General features: G+C 46.4%; 1 protein-coding gene across 4 annotated transcripts in view; it reads right to left on the reverse strand.

The window, feature by feature from the left end:
• The window catches only part of LOC139240875 (SWI/SNF complex subunit SMARCC2-like), an 875,893-nt gene that overhangs the window by 841,800 nt on the left and 11,602 nt on the right, over positions 1 to 22,491 (reverse strand). For all 4 annotated transcript variants that reach the window (XM_070869382.1, XM_070869381.1, XM_070869383.1 and 1 more), the window contains exons 2-6: positions 14,460 to 14,579; positions 6,071 to 6,156; positions 3,835 to 3,916; positions 3,631 to 3,723; positions 3,195 to 3,264 (exon numbers count right to left, since the gene is read on the reverse strand). In XM_070869382.1, coding sequence (XP_070725483.1) covers positions 3,195 to 3,264; positions 3,631 to 3,723; positions 3,835 to 3,916; positions 6,071 to 6,156; positions 14,460 to 14,579 — 451 coding nt within the window. The remainder of the gene's footprint in view (positions 1 to 3,194; positions 3,265 to 3,630; positions 3,724 to 3,834; positions 3,917 to 6,070; positions 6,157 to 14,459; positions 14,580 to 22,491) is intronic.

Genomic DNA, 22,491 nt, shown 5'->3' on the forward strand with positions numbered 1-22,491 from the left:
AGTCAAATTGACAAATGGCCAAATGTGCAGAAAGCATGGTGATCAGAACAGGTTGCGTTTCACCGACAATCAGGAACAAACGGAAGAAGACATCAACATTGACGACCCACCACAACACACACAACCAGCAATCGACTCTGCTGCCAACCATGAAGAAGAACCCATCCCCGGGACAGTCCGGCCAGACCCACTGCACCGCAGTGCAGCGATGCCATGACCGGCTCACCCACGCCCAGCTTCAAACTGAGACGATCAACCCGGGAGCGAAGGGCCCCCGACCATCTCAACCTGTAAATTGTTGTATCAAAGACTTTGGAGGGTGTGATGTTATGTATGTAGCTATATAGAGTTGCCACCAGAGGGAGTGACTGCGGGAGTCCTACGGACCACCCACACCTCGTGCTGTGCTGGTATAAAAGGCTTGCTACCTTGTTGTTTAGACACTCTGGAGTTTGATTAAAGAGACTAAGGTCACATCAGTTTCAGCTTACAGTGTACAGTCTTGTGGAGTTATTCCGAACATAACAATAACCGCTGTCCATCTTTTACTCCCTTCCCCCCCCCCGCCCCGAGCCTGTTTTTTTTCCTTGTCTCCAATGGCAGCTGATCATTATTCTGCCATTCACACCCTATCTTGACGAATGTTTTTCTAACTCCTGGCATTACCATTTCAATTCGGCCCATCATCCCTTTATCTCTCTAATCTCTCCTGCCTCCCACCCTATCACAGACCTTCCCTTTTGTTCTTTCTTCCCCTCCCCTTTCAGTGCTGGTTAAGAATCTGTTCTTTTCGAACACTCTCCAGTTCTGACAAAGGGTCATCGACCCAAAACGTTAACTCTGCTTTCTCTCCACAGATGCTGCCTGACCCCGCTGAGATTTCCAGCATTTTCTGTTTTTATTTCAGATTCCAGCATCCGCAGTATTTTGCTTTTGTACAGGTAGATGGGAGTCTTTGGCTAACGCCTCGTCCAAAAGACAGCACTTCTGACAGTGCAGCACTCCCTCAATACTCAAGTGTCGGCCTAGATTTTGAGGTCAAGTCCTGGAGTGGGGTTTGAACCCACAACCTTCTGACTCAAAGGCAAGAGTGTTACAACTGAGCCAAGCTGAATAAATAAATTTGCTATAGATTTTGTCTATTTGCTTGATTGTCTACTGACTACTTGCTTCTCATTGGTACTTTTTGCTATTTTTTAATTCATTCACATTTAGTAAATTGGATATCTGATTGATAATTTAATATATCCCCAGGTTGGGTTGAACAGGGACAGGAGCAAAGTGTAGGGAGAGGGGAAGAGGAGCACAGTGGAAATGGGAGAGAAAGGAGCACAGCAGTGTGGGGGCAGGAAGTGGGGCATGGGGGATATCCAGTGAGCAGAGCACACGGGAGCCAGGGAACATAACATTGGCCGAGGTGGTGGGCAGGGGGCAGAAAGTGGGAGGGTTGTCAACCCTCCAGGATTGTCCCAGAATCTTCAGGAATTGATCTCCAGGACACTGCTGCGAGCAACCAAGAGAAAAGTCAAAGTGGCATTACAAATTGCTTTTTTTTATTTTAACACTTTTGTTTATTAAGTTATATAAATATTGGAGATGGGAAAAAAGGCTGTTTGATTGGGTGGGGCGGTTGGAGGTGGAGGTGATGAAACCTCCAGGAATACGTCAAACCAGAGTTGGCAACCTTAGACAGTGGAGCACGCTGAGGGTGAGGAGTACAGTGGGGGTCAGGGAGCAGAATACAGCAGAGGCCAATTAGAGTAACACAATGGCAATGACCGGTTCTGGTTGGTACATTTTACTACCTATCTAAGAAAGGAAATGTTTTTTGATTGGTTCAAATATCAGCATTGTTAATTTAAATAGAGGTAATATGAGCCAACCATATAATTGTGACATGCTTTTTTAAGGTGTGATACAGTACGGACGGTAGATACAGTACTTTTAACTGTACAGATTTTATATGTTCTCTTAATTAGATTTAAATAATAAATGTATCTGCTATTCTGTGCTGCCACCAACCTGCTGCTTATTTTGGACCTGTGACCCACAGAAGTAAAATTTGGTCCAAGATTGTCTAGCTTCCCAAGTTTAGGAGACTGAACATTAAAGTTTGGTCTGAACATGGCATTGGAGTGACCAGGTCTAACTTTGACAGCTTTTCCAAAGTGACATTAGAATGACTGGAGCAGCTAAGGGAACTGCTCAGCAACTCAGGGGAGCAGGCACACTGCACTTCTCACTGTGCTGGTGGATAAACAATGAATTAATTCAGCTGCTTTCATGATGTCAAGAGGTTGTCACTGTGACATAGGCCATCAGTGACAATAAAACAGCCATTCACATGTCAGATAAAGCATCACCTGTGGAATTAATTCACAAGACAGTTCAAAACATTAGTGCAGGGTTCTCAACGCAACTATGTTGCTTTAAAGTGTCTGGGCTTGTGAGCCTATGCATAACAAAACTGCTCAGCCTGCACCCTAGTATGTATTAGTTGCCAATGGCAACGCTCAATGTCATCTTGACTGTCACTTTCACTCATTAGAATTGTAAATCAGGGCAGTGCAGTCACAATCTAAGAACATTTTACCACAACTCACTGCTGGCCAGGACAGACTTTTGATCTCACATTTTAATTTTTCAAACATTTCAAATATTTTCAGCGGTAAGTCTGCTGAAAATATTTCCAGTTACCAGACCCCACATATCATACAGGACTGCAACATAACTAGAACTTTTCAATAATGGCTATTTGAAATATAAAAGTACAGGCCGAATGGCCTTCTTCCATGCTATAACTATTCTATAAAAGACTGCATAATAAACAGAGAGATGATCACTCGTAGCATGAGTCCTGTGCCTTTCACAAATGTAATGCTCTGCAATTTTACTCATTATGACTGTTGCCAATGTGAAACATAATCTTCCCTTGATACGTGTGCTTTCGAGTGGGAAAGGGTTCACCATCCTGAAAATAGTTTCATTTCAAAATGACTGGAAATTCCAATTTCAGCTGAATCAGGACAAAACAGTACTCAGAACTAACACCTACCACTAACAACAGATCTTATGTTGAAAAGTAAAGCTAAAATGCAATCAATCATTATTCTTAGAACTGCAAAATGAAGTCACTTGAGTGACTAGCTGAGGCTATATATCGAATTTAAAAAATGGAGAACCATAAAACTCACCTTCTTCAGTACTGCTGGGAATAGGGGAAACAACGTGTGACGCATTTGACTTGTCCTCGGTAACAGTACCCTGTTAGAAAGCACTTAAATAATTAACGTACAGAGAGGCAGACACCGACAGATAACACATGGTTTAATACACAGAACACTTGGGCGCAGAGAAGGCAACTACTCACTTTAGTAAAATAAGGGCTGATATAGCTGGGCAAGGACCCAGCACGCTGCTTCTTCAACAAACAGCACTATGGAATGGTAGAACATGGGCTAGATTTTTGGTTTTGTTGTTTTTGGGGCGATAATGGCAGCGGGACGGGAAAGTTAGAGCCCGGGAACAGTTTGCGCCTCAGTAAGTAAGTTTCGGCAGCTGGGCCCTGAGTCAGGGTAATCCAAACAGGCTAATCCCTACACAACCCTCACCAAACAAGCACAATCTTACCTGGTGTCTCTTAATGATGTCTTTCAGTTTACTCAGTAACTTGGGCTCAATGTCTGAGTTTAGATAGATGTTGGGCCGAGCCAAACAATTGCTCTACAAAAAAATAGAAGAGATTGCCTCAAAATTCTTTTGAGGGGCAAGCCTTACATATACAGCACACTTCATGCAGAATATAAACTTAACTTCACACAATAATCAATTTACCTGAACCAGTGTCTTTTCGATAGTCATAAACATTTCCACATTGCGGTCCATGCGGGAAGGGTTCTGAAAATCAAAGCGTCGCCTAAAAACAAAATGACAAAGTTTAACTGAGTCAAACCATTAGATGGATGCAATGAGTATATTTGGTGAAGTGATCACTGCCAATTCACAGCAATCCGGCACAAGCCTGGGATGACCAACTACATGAAGCTACAGGCCAGTTGCAATGGTGGATTCCTACAAGTGAGTCTGTTCAATTGTAAAGTGCAGAAAGGAATGTGACCAAGGAAGGTGAAGTGTGGCAAAAAAATAAAAAGAACTTTAGAAACATTGGGGCAAAAGCATTTAAAAAACACCTGGTCAGTCTAAAACCTAAAAAAACACAATGCAGTCTGTAATATTGTTCCAGCTCATCAAGGCAGCAGATCTTCGGGCTGAGAATAAATAGAACACTTTACATTTCAGGAGCCAAGTGTCAGCAACAAAAACTCCCAGGGCAGGTACAGCACGGGTTTAGATACAGAGTAAAGCTCCCTCTACACTGTCCCATCAAACACTCCCAGAGCAGGTACAGCATAGGTTAGATACAGAGTAAATCTCCATCTACACTGTCCCATCAAACACTCCCAGGGCAGGTACAGCACGGGTTAGATACAGAGTAAAGCTCCCACTACACTGTCCCATCAAACACTCCCAGGGCAGGTACAGGGGGTTAGATACAGAGTAAAGCTCCCTCTACACTGTCCCATCAAACACTCGCAGGGCAGGTACAACAGGGGGTTAGATACAGAGAAAAGCTCCCCCTACACTGTCCCATCAAACACTCTACTCCGTACATCGCTCCCAAACCGATACCCGAGAAACTCAGTACATCCCCCCCAGCCCCGATCCCCGGGACACGACATCCCCCAGCCCCGATCCACTACATCCCCCAGCCCCGATCACTGAGACACTATATCCCCCAGCCCCGATCACTGAGACACTATATCCCCCAGCCCCGATCACTGAGACACTATATCCCCCAGCCCCGATCACTGAGACACTACATCCCCCAGTCCCCGATCACTGAGACACTACATTCAGTACATCTTAGTCTTTCATGTGCAGCTTCAAAGGTTTTCTGGGAGTTGAAGGACATTACATTATTCCTTCAGGCTTTCCTCCACTTTTGTGTTTGACGTCTATTATTTTCTGTCCTGTGATCTTTCCTTGATGAGATCAGCATTGCAAAAATGGAAGTAGGGTTAAAATGCAAGTGGTATAAAACTACCTCAAGAACTGTGCATCTCATGAGCACGAACAAATTCACAGGAGTGAATTCAGGGCAGTGATCTCAGATTACAGGTCAGATAATGGTGATGAGATGGATGCTCTGTAAACATGCTGGCGCGTAACAACGTCCCTCACCTTCAGTTAAAGGGGAGGGCCGTTGCGAGCTCTGCATATTTTTCACATCGGTTCACTGGGCCACCAGGGAGGGTTTCGGCCGGGCCGAAGACAGGTGTCAGACTGCCTGTTGGCTGCCCGGCCAAACCAGTGTCCATAATTGTCGGTCCAACCTGGCAGTCAGCCAGCAATAAAAATTTAAATGGCATCGCCGGCAGCGCTGCCTCCCCTTTAAGGGCGGCTGCACTGCTGGCCAACAAGAATTGTACCGACAGAAAAAGCTGTCAGTGTCAGCGCCCGGCCGCTTCCGCAGAGCAATTCCGCAAAAGGGACAATTTCGGGAAGGTTCGCCGCCGGTCGGCAAGGGGTCACCATGTGCACGGTGCGGGAAAACGGGTGGAGCGGTCCAGTGCACCACTCCGACCTTGAGGAAGGGCAATTCACAAAATGGCGGCCCCTCCGCGGCGACCATTCCGCACCGACCTGAAAGTGGCGACCTTATAGAAAGGGGCAATTCTGGCCTCCCGGCATGTGTAAGCTTGTGCTTTATAAGTGGAACATACACGCGGGCTGAGGTTCAGCAATGTTGCAGGTAGTGAGACATGTTTGCTATTAATATAATAGCTAGCCCAACACTTTTGCTTTTTAATTTGGGGAAATGTGCTGTGGAGACTACATGTGGAATTCAGTGATATTTCAATGATGTGGCTACCCCATTGCTCTGTGTATATGACAATGCTGCTGTTATAGCAGCACAGGGTGTGACTCACGCTTGCCAGTGAGGTCTGGAGAAAAAGCCTCGGTCTAAAGTTTCATTAAAAAGTGGCAATGCCAAAGAAAATCAACTTACCATCCTTGGTCACTCTTGAATTTGTAAGCAGCAGCTAGAATATGGCACAGAGCTCCACCAGCTTTAAAGTCGAGAAAGCATTTCATCTGGAAAACAGGCAGCATCTTAGGGTGGCACCAGAATCCAGCTAAAGGTATTGGTACTTTTGTCTCCAAATGCTTCCTTAAAATATGCAATTAAGTTTCCAAAAGCTTCCACAGAGATACATATTTTGTGAAGTTTTGTCAAGTTTGCAGGAAGAGCATAGTTGTACAAGAGGTAGCTGTGGTTATGTAAAAGTTCGAGCAATGCCGATTCAGGTAGAGGCTTTGGTGTGGGGGTCATGGGGTTTTGCCCACATTTAATGTGATCCTGTTGGTTCTATTGCTGCCTTTTCGCACCTTCAGACCTACTGGCCTCTTACTTTCACTCCTGCAAGGTGGTGTGGGTGTTGGTGGGGGATAAATAGTTTTAAGGATTTTTCTTTGAGACTGCAGGAATGCTCACTCCGAACAGACTACTTGCAACAGGCATGAAGGCCATAAAAGTTTAATCTGGAGATATTTCATTCAGCTGGGAGAAGGAAGGATCATTAAAAAATATCAAATGAGAAATTTCAGGAGGGGGACTGGAGTGAACAGACAACCTCTTTTCTTCAGCAGCAAATATACTGTATACCTCATTCCTTTTTTCTTACAGCCATTGCTTTCATTCTTTTCTCATCTCTCCCTCCAGTGGAAGCTCATTTACACGGTGGGTAATGCACGAGAAGATAACGGAGACTCCCCAAATCTCGTACCAACAGCTGCTCTAAATATACTGAGCTAACTTACCACTTTTTCAACTGAATCATTTTCTTTCTTTAAACAAGTTCTGCAGTGACTCCCCATTCACTTTAATATCGCCTGACGTGGATTATAGCAGAGAAGGAGGCGAAAGAACATGTGCGAGTGCCAACTCTTCAATTGGAGCTGTCTACTGTTTTGCCACAGCTAGCCAAACCCTTCAATATCCCACCCAGTCTAATCCCACTCTTCCCGTCACTCCCCGTACCTTTTAATATCCCACCTAGTCTAATCCCACTCTCCCCCTCACTCCCCAAACCCTTTAATATCCCATCTAGTCTAATCCCACTCTCCCCCTCACTCACCAAACCCTTTAATATCCCACCCAGTCGAATCCCACTCTCCCCCTCACTCCCCATACCCTTTAATATCCCACACAGTCTAATCCCACTCTCTCCCTCACTCCCCATACCCTTTAATATCCCACACAGTCTAATCCCACTCTCTCCCTCACTCCCCATACCCTTTAATATCCCACCCAGTCTAATCCCACTCTCCCCCGTCACTCCCCAAAACCTTCAATATCCCACCCAGTCTAATCCCACTCTCCCCTCATTCCCCATACCCTTTAATATCCCACACAGTCGAATCCCACTCTCCCCCTCACTCCCCATACCCTTTAAAATCCCACCCAGTGTAATCCCACTCTCCCCCCTCACTCCCCAAACCCTTTAATATCCTACCCAGTCTAATCCCACTCTCCCCCTCACTCCCCAAACCCTTTAATATCCCACCCAGTCTAATCCCACTCTCCCCCTCACTCCCCGTACCCTTTAATATCCCACCCAGTCGAATCCCACTCTCCCCCTCACTCCCCACACCCTTAAATATCCCACCCAGTCTAATCCCACTCTCCCCCTCACTCCCCATACCCTTTAATATCCCACCCAGTCAAATCCCACTCTCCCCCCTCACTCCCCAAACCCTTTAATATCCTACCCAGTCTAATCCTACTCTCTCCCTCACTCCCCAAACCCTTTAATATCCCACCCAGTCTAATCCCACTCTCCCCCTCACTCCCCGAACCCTTTAATATCCCACCCAGTCTAATCCCACTCTCCCCCCTCACTCCCCATACCCTTTAATATCCCACCCAGTCTAATCCCACTTTCCCCCTCACTCCCCAAACCCATTAATATCCCACCCAGTCTAATCCCACTCGCCCCCTCATTCCCCGTACCCTTAAATATCCCACCCAGTCTAATCCCACTCTCCCCCTCACTCCACATACCCTTTAATATCCCACCCAGTCTAATCCCACTCTCCCCCTCACTCCCCAAACCCTTTAATATCCCACCCAGTCTAATCCCACTCTCCTCCTCACTCCCCATACCCTTTAATATCCCACCCAGTCTAATCCCACTCTCCCCCTCACTCCCCAAACCCTTTAATATCCCACCCAGTCTAATCCCACTCTCCCCCTCAGTCCCCATACCCTTTAATATCTCACCCAGTCTAATCCCACTCTCCCCCTCACTCCCCATACCCTTTAATATCCCACCCAGTCTGAACCCACTCTCCCCCTCACTCCCTGTACCCTTTAATATCCCACCCAGTCTAATCCCACTTTCCCCCTCACTCCCTATACCCTTTAATATCCCACCGAGTCTAATCCCACTCTCTCCCTCACTCCCTATACCCTTTAATATCCCACCCAGTCTAATCCCACTCTCCCCCTCACTCCCTGTACCCTTTAATATCCCACCCAGTCTAATCCCACTCTCCTCCTCACTCCCCGTACGCTTTAATATCCCACCCAGTCGAATCACACTCTCCCCCTCACTCCCCATACCCTTTAATATCCCACCCAGTCTAATCCCACTCTCCCCCCCTCACTCCCCATACCCTTTAATATCCCACCCAGTCTAATCACACTCTCCCCCTCACTCCCCATACCCTTCAATAATTTCCCACCCAGTCTAATCCCACTCTCCCCCTCACTCCCCATATCCTTTAATATCCCACCCATCTAATCACACTCTCCCCCTCACTCCCCATACCCTTTAATGTCCCACCCAGTCTAATCCCACTCTCCCCGTCACTCCCCATACCCTTTAATATCACACCCAGTCTAATCCCACTCTCCCCGTCACTCCCCATACCCTTTAATATCACACCCAGTCTAATCCCACTCTCCCCCTCACTCCCCATACCCTTTAATATCCCACCCAGTCTAATCCCACTCTCCCACCCTCACTTCCCCCAGCCTTTAATCTCCCACCCAGTCTAATCCCACTCTCCCCCTCACTCCCCATACCCTTTAATATCCCACCCAGTCTAATCCCACTCTCCCCCTCACTCCCCGAACCCTTTAATATCCCACCCAGTCTAATCCCACTCTCCCCCCTCACTCCCCATACCCTTTAATATCCCACCCAGTCTAATCCCACTTTCCCCCTCACTCCCCAAACCCATTAATATCCCACCCAGTCTAATCCCACTCGCCCCCTCATTCCCCGTACCCTTAAATATCCCACCCAGTCTAATCCCACTCTCCCCCTCACTCCACATACCCTTTAATATCCCACCCAGTCTAATCCCACTCTCCCCCTCACTCCCCATATCCTTTAATATCCCACCCATCTAATCACACTCTCCCCCTCACTCCCCATACCCTTTAATGTCCCACCCAGTCTAATCCCACTCTCCCCGTCACTCCCCATACCCTTTAATATCACACCCAGTCTAATCCCACTCTCCCCCTCACTCCCCATACCCTTTAATATCCCACCCAGTCTAATCCCACTCTCCCACCCTCACTTCCCCCAGCCTTTAATCTCCCACCCAGTCTAATCCCACTCTCCCCCTCACTCCCCATACCCTTTAATATCCCACCCATTCTAATCCCACTCTCCCCCTCACTCCCCATACCCTTTAATATCCCACCCAGTCTAATCCCACTCTCCCACCCTCACTTCCCCCAGCCTTTAATCTCCCACCCAGTCTAATCCCACTCTCCCCCTCACTCCCCATACCCTTTAATATCCCACCCATTCTAATCCCACTCTCCCCCTCAGTATTCATACCCTTTAATATCCCACCCAGTCTAATCCCACTCTCCCACCCTCACTCCCCGTACCCTGTAATAACCCACCCAGTCTAATCCCACTCTTCCCCCCCCACCCTCCGCCTCACTCCCTATACCCTTTAATATCCCACACAGTCCAATCCCACTCTCTTGTTCGTTCCTAATACCAGGAACACCGGTAGAAGCAGAATCTGTAATCGCTTTTTAAACAGCAGTAGAGAAATATTTCAAAAATAAATATTTGAAAGTGGACAGAGCCAAGGAATGGGACTAAGTTGGTAGCTCTTTTAGCGCAGTCATATATATGATCGGCTGAAAGGCTATGTTCTGTGGTGTAAAATTGTGTTTATTAACATTTAACGCCAATCATTGAGATATTCCTTCAGTAAATTTGCTGTAATACAACAATGTACAAATTGCATTATATTGAGGTTGGAACTGACCCCTGGTAAACATCAGTACCTGGCTGTGCGCATGGTATTGATGCACTGAAGACAGATCAGCAGCAGCGGAGCGGTTGGAGGGATTGGGGCACTGCCAGGAAAAGTTGGAAGGGCAATTCGGCTATCAGCGGCCATTCCACAAAAAGTCGGCGGCCATGTTGTGGAGTGGAGTGGCCGCCGATTTACGGTGTTAACAGGTCTTGAGGAGAGGAGCAATTTCGGCCCCATATTCTCTTGAAGGGGTGATCTAATTAAGGTGTTTAAGATGATTAAAGGATTTGATTGGGTTGATAGAGAGAAACAATTTCCTCTGGTGGGAGAGTCCAAAACAAGGGGGCATAACCTTAAGGTGTGATGTCAGGAAGCACTTCTTCACACAAAGGGTAATGGAAATCTGGAACTCCATCCCCAAAAAGTTGTTGAGGCCGGATGTGTCCACTGAAAATGTCAAAACTAAGATCGATCGATTTTTGTTCGGCAAGGGTATTAAGGGATACGGAACATAAGAACATAAGAAATAGGAACAGGAGTAGGCCATTCGGCCCCTCGAGCCTGCTCTACCATTCAATAAGATCATGGCTGATCTGATCATGGACTCAGCTCCACTTCCCCGCCCGCACTCCATAACCCTCGACTCCCTTATCCTTCAAAAATCTGTCTATCTCCACCTTATATATATTCAATGACCCAGCCTCCACAGCTCTCTGGGGCAGAGAATTCCACAGATTTACAACCCTCTGAGAGAATAAATTCCTCCTCATCTCTGTTCTAAATGGGCGACCCCTTATTCTTAAATTATGCCCCCTAGTTCTAGATTTCGCCACGAGTGGAAACATCCTCTCTGCATCTACCTGGTCGAGCTCCCTCAGTACAGGTAGAATGTCCGAAATCCGGAGTTCTAAAAACCGCAATTGTCCAAAAACCAGACATTGTGCAGATTGCAAGAGTTGTTGTCCGGAATCCGGAAATATTTCCTGAAAATCAAACTGTTAACCTTTTCCCAAACATGAAACCAAAAAAATATGCAAACTAGCGCGGCCCGGCCCTGAGGTTGACAGATTCAGGCCATTGGATGTAATGCTCCGAAATCCAGAAATATAAGAAAGTCGGCCCAAGGGTTGCCGAATTCGGGATGTCGGATTGTTTCGGAAATCCGGAAATATCCAAAAATCACTCACGAGGTTTCCAGATTCGGGACGTCGGATTTTCTTCACCGAAATCCGGAAATACCCGAAAGTCAGCCCAAGGGTTTCCGGATTCGGGACATCGGCTTTCTTCTCCGAAATCCGGAAATACAGGTGTGACATCTGAAATCCGGAAACCTTGGGGCCGAGGCCATCCGGATTCTAGGTATTAGCAGATTTCGGAACGTCTTTGCCTCGGCCGAGGAAGGTAGGTAGAGGGGGTCGGTCGGGCCACTGGAGTTCTGGGGGTCGGTTGGGCCGGGTGGGGGGGGTGGCGGGGTCGGTCGGGCCGAAGGGGGGTGGTCGGTCGGGCTGCCGGAGGTCGGGGGTGTCGGTCGGGCCGAGACAGGGGGAGGTAAGGTGGCCGGAGGTTGGACGAGAGACGAGAGAAAGCCATGCGGCTGGAGGTGGTCGGGCCGAAGCCGGGGGGTGTCGGTCGGGCCGAGGCCAGTGGGATGTCGAGGGAGGACGGGGAGGTCGGGCCGAGGTCGGGGGAGGTCGGGACCAGGTCGGACCGAGGTCAGGGGAAGTCGGGGGGAGGTCGGGCCGAGGCCGTGGGGTGGTCAGGGGGAGGCCGGGGAGTCTGGATTTCGGAACTTTTTCCGTTTTCCGGATGATACCACCACGGATCTACCCGGTGTCTGGAATACCGGAACATTCCAGATTCTGGAACTCCGGAGTTTGGATGTCGCACCCGTACCTGAAACTCGGCCCAGGGATTTCCGGATTCAGGACGTCGAATTTCTTCTCCGAAATCCGGAAATACTCGAAAACCGGAATGGCCTCGGTCCCAAGGTTTCCGGTTTCAGGACGTAATACCTATATTTTATATGTTTCAATCAGATTACCTCTCATTCTTCTAAACTCCAATGTGTAGAGGCCCAACCTGCTCAACCTATCTTCATAAGTCAACCCCTTCATCTCAGGAATCAACCAAGTGAACCTTCTCTGAACTGACTCCAATGCAAGTATATCCCTCCTTAAATACGGAGACTAAAACTGTACGCAGTACTCCAGGTGTGGTCTCACCAATACCCTGTACAGTTGTAGCAGGACTTCTCTGCTTTTATACTCTATCCCCTTTGCAATAAAGGCCAACATTCCATTTGCCTGCCTGATTACTTGCTGTACCTGCATACTAACTTTCATGCACAATGACTCCCAGGTCCCTCTGTCTCCACTGTAATCTCTCTCCATTGCTCGTTACATCCTCAAAGAATTCCAGCAAATTTGTCAAACACGATTTCCCTTTCATAAAACCATGTTGACTCTGCTTGACTGTATTATGCTTTTCCAAATATCCTGCTACTGCTTCCTTAATAATGGACTCCAGCATTTTCCCAACGACAGATGTTAGGCTAACTGGTCTATAGTTTCCTGCTTTCTGTCTGCCTCCTTTTTTTTTTAAATAGGGGCATCACATTTGCGGTTTTCCAATCCACTGGGACCTCGCCAGAGTCCAGGTAATTTTGGTAGATTACAACCAATGCATCCATTATCTCTGCAGCCACTTCTTTTAAGATCCTCGGATGTAGGTCATCAGGTCCAGGGGACTTGTCCACCTTTAGTCCCATTATCTTACCGAGTATTTTTTCTTTCGTGATAGTGATTTTTTTTTTTTAAGTTCCCCCCTATAGCCCCTTGATTATCCACTATTGGGATGTTTTTAGTGTCTTCTACTGTGAAGACTGATACAAAATATTTGTTCAAAGTCTCTGCCATTTCCTTGTTCCCCATTATTAATTTCCCAGTCTCATCCAAGGGAACAACGTTTACTTTAGTTACTCTTTTCCTTTTTATATCCCTGTAGAAGCTCTTACTATCTGTTTTTATATTTCTTGCTAGTTTATTCTCATAATCTATCTTCTCTCTATTATTTTTTTTAGTCATCGTTTGCTGGTTTTTAAAAGTTTCCCAATCCTCTGGCCTCCCACTTGTCTTGGCAACATTGTATGCCCTTGTTTTCAATTTGATACCATCCCTTATTTCCTTAGTTAGCCACGGATGGTTCTCCCTTCTCTTAAAGTCTTTCCTTCTCATTGGGATATATTTTTGTTGAAAGTTATGAAATATCTCCTTAAATGTCTGCCACTGCTCATCAACCGTCTTACACTTTAATCTATTTTCCCACACCACTTTAGCCAACTCTGCCCTCATACCTTTGTATTCTCCTTTGTTTAAGATCAGGACACTAGTTTGAGACCCAACTTTCTCACCCTCCAACTGAATTTAAAAATTGAACCATGCTATGATCACTCATTCCTAGAGAATCCTTTACAAGATCATTTATTAATCCTGTCTCATTACACAGTACCAGATTTAAGATAGCCTGCTCCCTGGTTGGTTCCATGACGTGGTGTTCAAGGAAACCATCCCCAATACACTCTATGAACTCCTCCTCAAGGCTATCTTGGCCAATTTGATTTGTCCAATCAATATGAAGATTAAAATCGCCCTTTCTTACAAGCCTCTATTATTTCTGGTCCAACAGTGTAGTTACTGTTAGGGAGCCTATAGACTCCGCCCACCAGCGACTTTTTCCCCTTATTATTCCTTATCTCCACCCAAATTGATTCAACATCTTGATCCTCTGAGCCAGTATCATTTCTCACTAACGCACTGATCTCATCCTTTATTAACAGAGTTACCCCACCTACTCTTCCTTTTTGTCTATCCGTCCGAATTGTCAAAGACCCCTTAGTGTTCAGTTCCCGGCCTCTTGCAAACACATCATTGTAATGGCCATCAGATCATACCCATTTATATGGTGGGTAGATGGAGTTAGGATACAGGATCAGCCATGATCTAATTGAATGGCGGAGGGGTTGAATGGCCTCCTCCTGTTCCTATGTTAAACTAGTGCTAATGGCTGCACACGCACTTGTGACAGAAATGAGTTGTAGTACTTACTGGCAATTTGGTGAGAGGTGCATTGCTTACGTGTTTTCCAAACACTTCCTCCTGGAACTGCAGCAGCTGGACAACCAGACTGGAGAGAGACTTGTTAGTTGGTGGCTCTGCTTGGATGTACTGTAAGAAAAGAGAGTGTTCACCATCAGACAACATTGCAGAAACAGTCCACACGGCTTGATGGTAAAATGTCACTACCATAATTGTTCACATTTTAGGGCTGATTTTTTGAATGCACCCGCCGAGTGCAGAGCCTCACCCACCGGGAGAATAAAATCACGGATGGTGCTAACGCCACCTGCATCTCTGGAGAGCGAGGCTGTGTGCTGGGAAGGTGCATTCAAAAAATCAGCTTTTTTGGTCTGCTATTGCAATTCTCTCTCTTTTGTACATTAAGTTTCATTCTTTTGAAATAAATTGGCACATGTTACCTACGAAAACATATGCATTAGGCCAAAAAGATTGTAACATACAAGAAACTTTAAGGAATTTCACAAAAGATGACCAGATCTGACATTCTAATAGTAGCGAGTGTGGTAAATAAGGTTGGTGAGCTGCAGGCACAAATCGCCACATGGGAGTATGATATAATGGCAATAACAGAGACCTGGCTCAAAGAATGGGAGGATTGAAAACTTAATATTCCCAGCTACAAGGTATTCAGGAAAGACCGGGAAAGACAAAAGGAGCGGAGGGGGGGTCGGCGGTTATGGCGGTAACTGATCAAACAAACTATTGTAGCACTGGAGAGGGATGATGTAGTTGGAAGGTCAAAGGTGTTGCTATGGGAACCCCCATGGGTCCTAGCTATGCCTGCCTTTTTGTGGGATATGTGGAACATTCTTTGTTCCAGTCCTACTCGGGTCCCCTCCCTTACCTCTTTTTCCGGTACATTGATGACTGTATCGGTGCCGTTTCCTGCTCTCGCCCTGAACTGGAAGATTTCATCAACTTTGCATCCAATTTCGCCCCTTTCCTCGCCTTCACATGGTCCATCACCAACTCTTCCCTTCCCTTCCCTGACTTCTGTATCTCCATTTTTGGGGATAGTCTATTGACAAACATCCACTATAAGCCCACTGACTCCCACAGCTACCTGGACTACACTTCCTCCCACCCTGCTGCCTGTAAGGACTCCATTCCATTCTCTCAGTTCCTCTGTCTCTATCACATCTGCTCTGACGATGCCACCTTCCATACCGGTGCTTCGGATATATCTTCATTTTTCTTCAACCGAGGATTCCCCTCCACCATGGTTGACATGGCCCTCGACCGTGTCCGTTCTATTTCCCGCACCTCTGCTCTCACCTCTTCCCCTCTCAGAACCATGACAGGGTTCCCCTTGTCCTCACCATTCACCCCACCAGCCTCCACGTTCAACGGATCTTCCTCTGCCATTTCCGTCACCTCCAGCGTCATTCCACCACCAAACACATCTTCCCCTCCCCTCCCCTCTCACTATTCCGAAGAGACCGCTCCCTCCGTGACATCCTGGTCCATTCCACAGTCACCCAACGGCACTTTCCCGTGCAAGCGTAGGAGATGCAACACCTGCCCTTTTACCCCCTCCCTTCCCACTATCCAGGGCCCCAAATACTCCTTCCAGGTGAAACAGCGATTTACTTGTACTTCTTTCAATTTAGTATACTGTATTCGCTGCTCACGATGTGGTCTCCTCTACATTGGGAAGAACAAACACAGATTGGGTGACTGCTTTGTGGAGCAACTCTGTTCAGTCCGTAAGTGTGACCGTGAACATCCAGTCGCCTGTCACTTTAATTCTCTGCTCCATTCCCACTCTGACCTCAGCCTCCTACACTGTTCCAATGAAGCTCAATGTAAGCTCAAGGAACAGCCCCTCATCTTTCGATTAGGCACTTTACAGCCTTCTGGACTCAACATCGAGTTCAACAATTTCAGATGTAACCTCTGCCCCCATTTTTACACATGGCAGCTGTTGCTGATAATTCTGATATTCTCATTTACACCTCCTCTTGACTCATCTTTTGTTCCTTTATTTGTCCCTTTACCATCTCTTTTTGCTTCGCACCATCATCCTTTTTGTAATTTAATCTTTCCTGCCTTCCACCCTATCACAGACCTTTCCTTTTATTCTTTCCAGCCCTCCCCACTTTCCCTGCCTCTGTACTTGCTTAAAAACTGTTACATCGCTAACCCTTTCCATTCTGACGAAAGCTCATCGACTTGAAACATTAACTCTGTTTCTCTCTCCACAGATGCTGCCTGACCCGCTGAGTATTTCCAGCATTCTCTGTTTTTATATTAAAGACAGAATCTATTTGGTTAGAATTAAGTAACAATAGAGGAGCTATTACGGTACTGGGTGTAACCCGTTGGAAAAGTTTGGGCTTATAAATGAAAGTCAGCACGGATTTGTTAAAGGCAAATCATGTTTGACTAACTTGATTGAGTCCTTGGATGAAGTAATGGAGAGGATTGATGACAGTAGTGTGGTTGACGTTGTGCATCTGAACTTTCAAAAGACGTTTGACAAACTTGTGAGCAAAATTAAAGCCCATGGGATTAAAGGGACAGTGACAGCATGGATATAAAATTCACGAAGGGGCAGAACAGTTGCTTTACAGACTGGAGGGAGGTATACAGTGGTGTTTCCCAGGGGTCGGTGTTGAGACCACTGCTCTTTCTGATATATATTAATGACCCGGACTTGGGTATACAGGGCACAATTTCAAAGTTTGCAGATGACACAAAACTCAGAAATGTAGTAAACAATGCGGAAGATAGTAATAGACTTCAGGAGGACACAGACTGGTGAAATGGACACATAGCAGATGAAATTTAACGCAGAGAAGTGTGAAGTGGTACACGGTAGCATAGTGGTTATGTTACTGAACCAGTAATCCAGAGGCCTGGACTGATGATCCAGAGACGGGAGTTAGAATCCCACCACCGCAGCTGGGGAATTTAAATTCAGTTCATTAAATAAATCGGAAATAAAAAGCTAGTGTCCGTAATGGTGACCATGAAACTACGGGATTGTTGTAAAAACCCATCTTTAGAGAAGGAAATCTGCCACCCTTACCTGGTCTGGGCCTATATGTGACTCCAGACCCACAGCAATGTGGTTTGACTCTTAACGGCCCTCTGACATGGCCCAGCGAGACACTCAGTTGTACACAACTGCTACAAAAAACAATAATACAAATAAAACTGGACGGACCACCCGGCATCGACCTCGGCACCGGCTCAGGACACAACAAAGATACATCCAGCCCAGTCGACCCTGTAAAATCCTCCTCACCAACATCTGGGGACATGTGCCAAAATTGGGAGAGCTGTCCCACAGACTAGTCTAGCAACAGCCTGACATAGTCATACTCCCAGAATCATACCTTTCAGCCAATGTCCCAGACTCCTACATCACCATCCCTGGATATGTCCTGTCCCACCATCAGGACAGACCCACCAGGGGTGGTGCACAGTGGTATACAGTCCAGAGGGAGTGGCCCTGGGAGACCTCAACATTGACTCCAGACCCCCCAAAGCCTCATGGCTTCAGGTTAAGCATGGGCAAGGAAACCTCCTGCTGATTATCACCTACCGCCTCCCTCAGCTGATGTATCAATACTCCTCCATGTTGAACACCACTTGGAAGAAGCACTGAGGGTAACAATGTACTCTGGGTGGGGGACTTCAATGTCCATCACCAAGAGTAGCTCGGTAGCCCCACTATTGACCAAGCTGGCCGAGTCCTGAAGGACGTGCTAGTGCTAGTGCTGTTGGGGAGGAGTTAAACTAATATGGCAGGGGGATGGGAACTGATGCAGGGAGACAGAGGGAAACAAAAAGGAGACAAAAGCAAAAGACAGAAAGGAGATGAGGAAAAGTGGAGGGCAGAGAAACCCAAGGCAAAGAACAAAAAGGGCCACTGTACAGCAAAATTCTAAAAGGACAAAGGGTGTTAAAAAAACAAGCCTGAAGGCTTTGTGTCTTAATGCAAGGAGTATCCGTAATAAGGTGGATGAATTAACTGTGCAAATAGATGTTAACAAATATGATGTGATAGGGATTACAGAGACGTGGCTCCAGGATGATCAGGGCTGGGAACTCAACATCCAGGGGTATTCAACATTCAGGAAGGATAGAATAAAAGGAAAAGGAGGTGGGGTAGCATTGCTGGTTAAGGAGGAGATTAAGGCAATAGTTAGGAAGGACATTAGCTTGGATGATGTGGAATCTATATGGGTAGAGCTGCAGAACACCAAAGGGCAAAAAACGTTAGTGGGAGTTGTGTACAGACCTCCAAACAGTAGTAGTGATGTTGGGGAGGGCATCAAACAGGAAATTAGGGGTGCGTGCAATAAAGGTGCAGCAGTTATAATGGGTGACTTTAATATGCACATAGATTGGGCTAACCAAACTGGAAGCAATACGGTGGAGGAGGATTTTCTGGAGTGCATAAGGGATGGTTTTTTAGACCAATATGTCGAGGAACCAACTAGGGGGGAGGCCATCTTAGACTGGGTGTTATGTAATGAGAAAGGATTAATTAGCAATCTCGTTGTGCGAGGCCCCTTGGGGAAGAGTGACCATAATATGGTGGAATTCTGCATTAGGATGGAGAATGAAACAGTTAATTCAGAGACCATGGTCCAGAACTTAAAGAAGGCTAACTTTGAAGGTATGAGGCGTGAATTGGCTGAGATGGATTGGCGAATGATACTTAAGGGGTTGACTGTGGATGGGCAATGGCAGACATTTAGAGACCGCATGGATGAACTACAACAATTGTACATTCCTGTCTGGCATAGAAATAAAAAAGGGAAGGTGGCTCAACCGTGGCTATCAAGGGAAATCAGGGATAGTATTAAAGCCAAGGAAGTGGCATACAAATTGGCCAGAAATAGCAGCGAACCTGGGGACTGGGAGAAATTTAGAACTCAGCAGAGGAGGACAAAGGGTTTGATTAGGGCAGGGAAAATGGAGTATGAGAAGAAGCTTGCAGGGAACATTAAGACGGATTGCAAAAGTTTCTATAGATATGTAAAGAGAAAAAGGTTAGTAAAGACAAATGTAGGTCCCCTGCAGTCAGAATCAGGGGAAGTCATAACGGGGAACAAAGAAATGGCGGACCAATTGAACAAGTACTTTGGTTCGGTATTCACGAAGGAGGACACGAACAACCTTCCGGTTATAAAAGGGGTCGGGGGGTCTAGTAAGGAGGAGGAATTGAGGGAAATCCTTATTAGCCGGGAAATTGTGTTGGGGAAATTGATGGGATTGAAGGCCGATAAATCCCCAGGGCCTGATGGACTGCATCCCAGAGTACTTAAGGAGGTGGCCTTGGAAATAGTGGATGCGTTGACAGTCATTTTCCAACATTCCATTGACTCTGGATCAGTTCCTATGGAGTGGAGGGTAGCCAATGTAACCCCACTTTTTAAAAAAGGAGGGAGAGAGAAAACAGGGAATTATAGACCGGTCAGCCTGACATCGGTAGTGGGTAAAATGATGGAATCAATTATTAAGGATGTCATAGCAGTGCATTTGGAAAGAGGTGACATGATAGGTCCAAGTCAGCATGGATTTGTGAAAGGGAAATCATGCTTGACAAATCTTCTGGAATTTTTTGAGGATGTTTCCAGTAGAGTGGATAAGGGAGAACCAGTTGATGTGGTATATTTGGACTTTCAGAAGGCGTTCGACAAGGTCCCACACAAGAGATTGATGTGCAAAGTTAGAGCACATGGGATTGGGGGTAGTGTACTGACATGGATTGAGAACTGGTTGTCAGACAGGAAGCAAAGAGTAGGAGTAAATGGGTACTTTTCAGAATGGCAGGCAGTGACTAGTGGGGTACCGCAGGGTTCTGTGCTGGGGCCCCAGCTGTTTACACTGTACATTAATGATTTAGATGAGGGGATTGAGTGTAGTATCTCCAAGTTTGCGGATGACACTAAGTTGGGTGGCAGTGTGAGCTGCGAGGAGGATGCTGTGAGGCTGCAGAGCGACTTGGATAGGTTAGGTGAGTGGGCAAATGCATGGCAGATGAAGTATAATGTGGATAAATGTGAGGTTATCCACTTTGGTGGTAAAAACAGAGAGACAGACTATTATCTGAATGGTGACAGATTAGGAAAAGGGGAGGTGCAAAGAGACCTGGGTATCATGGTACATCAGTCATTGAAGGTTGGCATGCAGGTGCAGCAGGCGGTTAAGAAAGCAAATGGCATGTTGGCCTTCATAGCAAGGGGATTTGAGTACAGGGGCAGGGAGGTGTTGCTACAGTTGTTCAGGGCATTGGTGAGGCCACACCTGGAGTATTGTGTACAGTTTTGGTCTCCTAACCTGAGGAAGGACATTCTTGCTATTGAGGGAGTGCAGCGAAGGTTCACCAGACTGATTCCCGGGATGGCGGGACTGACCTATCAAGAAAGACTGGATCAACTGGGCTTGTATTCACTGGAGTTCAGAAGAATGAGAGGGGACCTCATAGAAACATATAAAATTCTGACGGGGTTAGACAGGTTAGATGCAGGAAGAATGTTCCCAATGTTGGGGAAGTCCAGAACCAGGGGTCACAGTCTAAGGATAAGGGGTAAGCCATTTAGGACCGAGATGCGGAGGAACTTCTTCACCCAGAGAGTGGTGAACCTGTGGAATTCTCTACCACAGAAAGTTGTTGAGGCCAATTCACTAAATATATTCAAAAAGGAGTTAGATGAGGTCCTTACTGCTAGGGGGATCAAGGGGTATGGCGAGAAAGCAGGAATGGGGTACTGAAGTTGAATGTTCAGCCATGAACTCATTGAATGGCGGTGCAGGCTAGAAGGGCCGAATGGCCTACTCCTGCACCTATTTTCTATGTTTCTATGTTTCTATAGATTGGGTTAACCAAACTGGAAGTAATACGGTGGAGGAGGATTTCCTGGAGTGCATAAGGGATGGTTTTCTAGACCAATATGTCGAGGAACCAACTAGGGGGGAGACCATCTTAGACTGGGTGTTGTGTAATGAGAGAGGATTAATTAGCAATCTCGTTGTGCGAGGCCCCTTGGGGAAGAGTGACCATAATATGGTGAATTCTGCATTAGGATGGAGAATGAAACAGTTAATTCAGAGACCATGGTCCAGAACTTAAAGAAGGCCAACTTTGAAGGTATGAGGCGTGAATTGGCAAGGATAGATTGGCGAATGATACTTAAGGGGTTGATTGTGGATGGGCAATGGCAGACATTTAGTGACCGCATGGATGAACGACAACAATTGTACATTCCTGTCTGGCGTAAAAATAAAAAAGGGAAGGTAACTCAACCGTGGCTATCAAGGGAAATCAGGGATAGTATTAAAGCCAAGGAAGTGGCATACAAATTGGCCAGAAATAGCAGCGAACCCAGGGACTGGGAGAAATTTAGAACTCAGCAGAGGAGGACAAAGGGTTTGATTAGGGCAGGGAAAATGGAGTACGAGAAGAAACTTGCAGGGAACATTAAGACGGATTGCAAAAGTTTCTGTAGATATGTAAAGAGAAAAAGGTTAGTAAAGACAAACGTAGGTTCCCTGCAGTCAGAATCAGGGGAAGTCATAACGGGGAACAAAGAAATGGCGGACCAATTGAACAAGTACTTTGGTTCGGTATTCACTAAGGAGGACACAAACAACCTTCCGGATATAAAAGGGGTCAGAGGGTCTAGTCAGGAGGAGGAACTGAGGGAAATCCTTATTAGTCGGGAAATTGTGTTGGGGAAATTGATGGGATTGAAGGCCGATAAATCCCCAGGGACTGATGGTCTGCATCCCAGAGTACTTAAGGAGGTGGCCTTGGAAATAGCGGATGCATTGACAGTCATTTTCCAACATTCCATTGACTCTGGATCAGTTCCTATCGAGTGGAGGGTAGCCAATGTAACCCCACTTTTTAAAAAAGGAGGGAGAGAGAAAACAGGGAATTATAGACCGGTCAGCCTGACATCGGTAGTGGGTAAAATGATGGAATCAATTATTAAGGATGTCATAGCAGTGCATTTAGAAAGAGGTGACATGATAGGTT

Source organism: Pristiophorus japonicus, chromosome X (assembly GCF_044704955.1).
Source record: "Pristiophorus japonicus isolate sPriJap1 chromosome X, sPriJap1.hap1, whole genome shotgun sequence".
Lineage (NCBI taxonomy): Eukaryota > Metazoa > Chordata > Chondrichthyes > Pristiophoridae > Pristiophorus > Pristiophorus japonicus.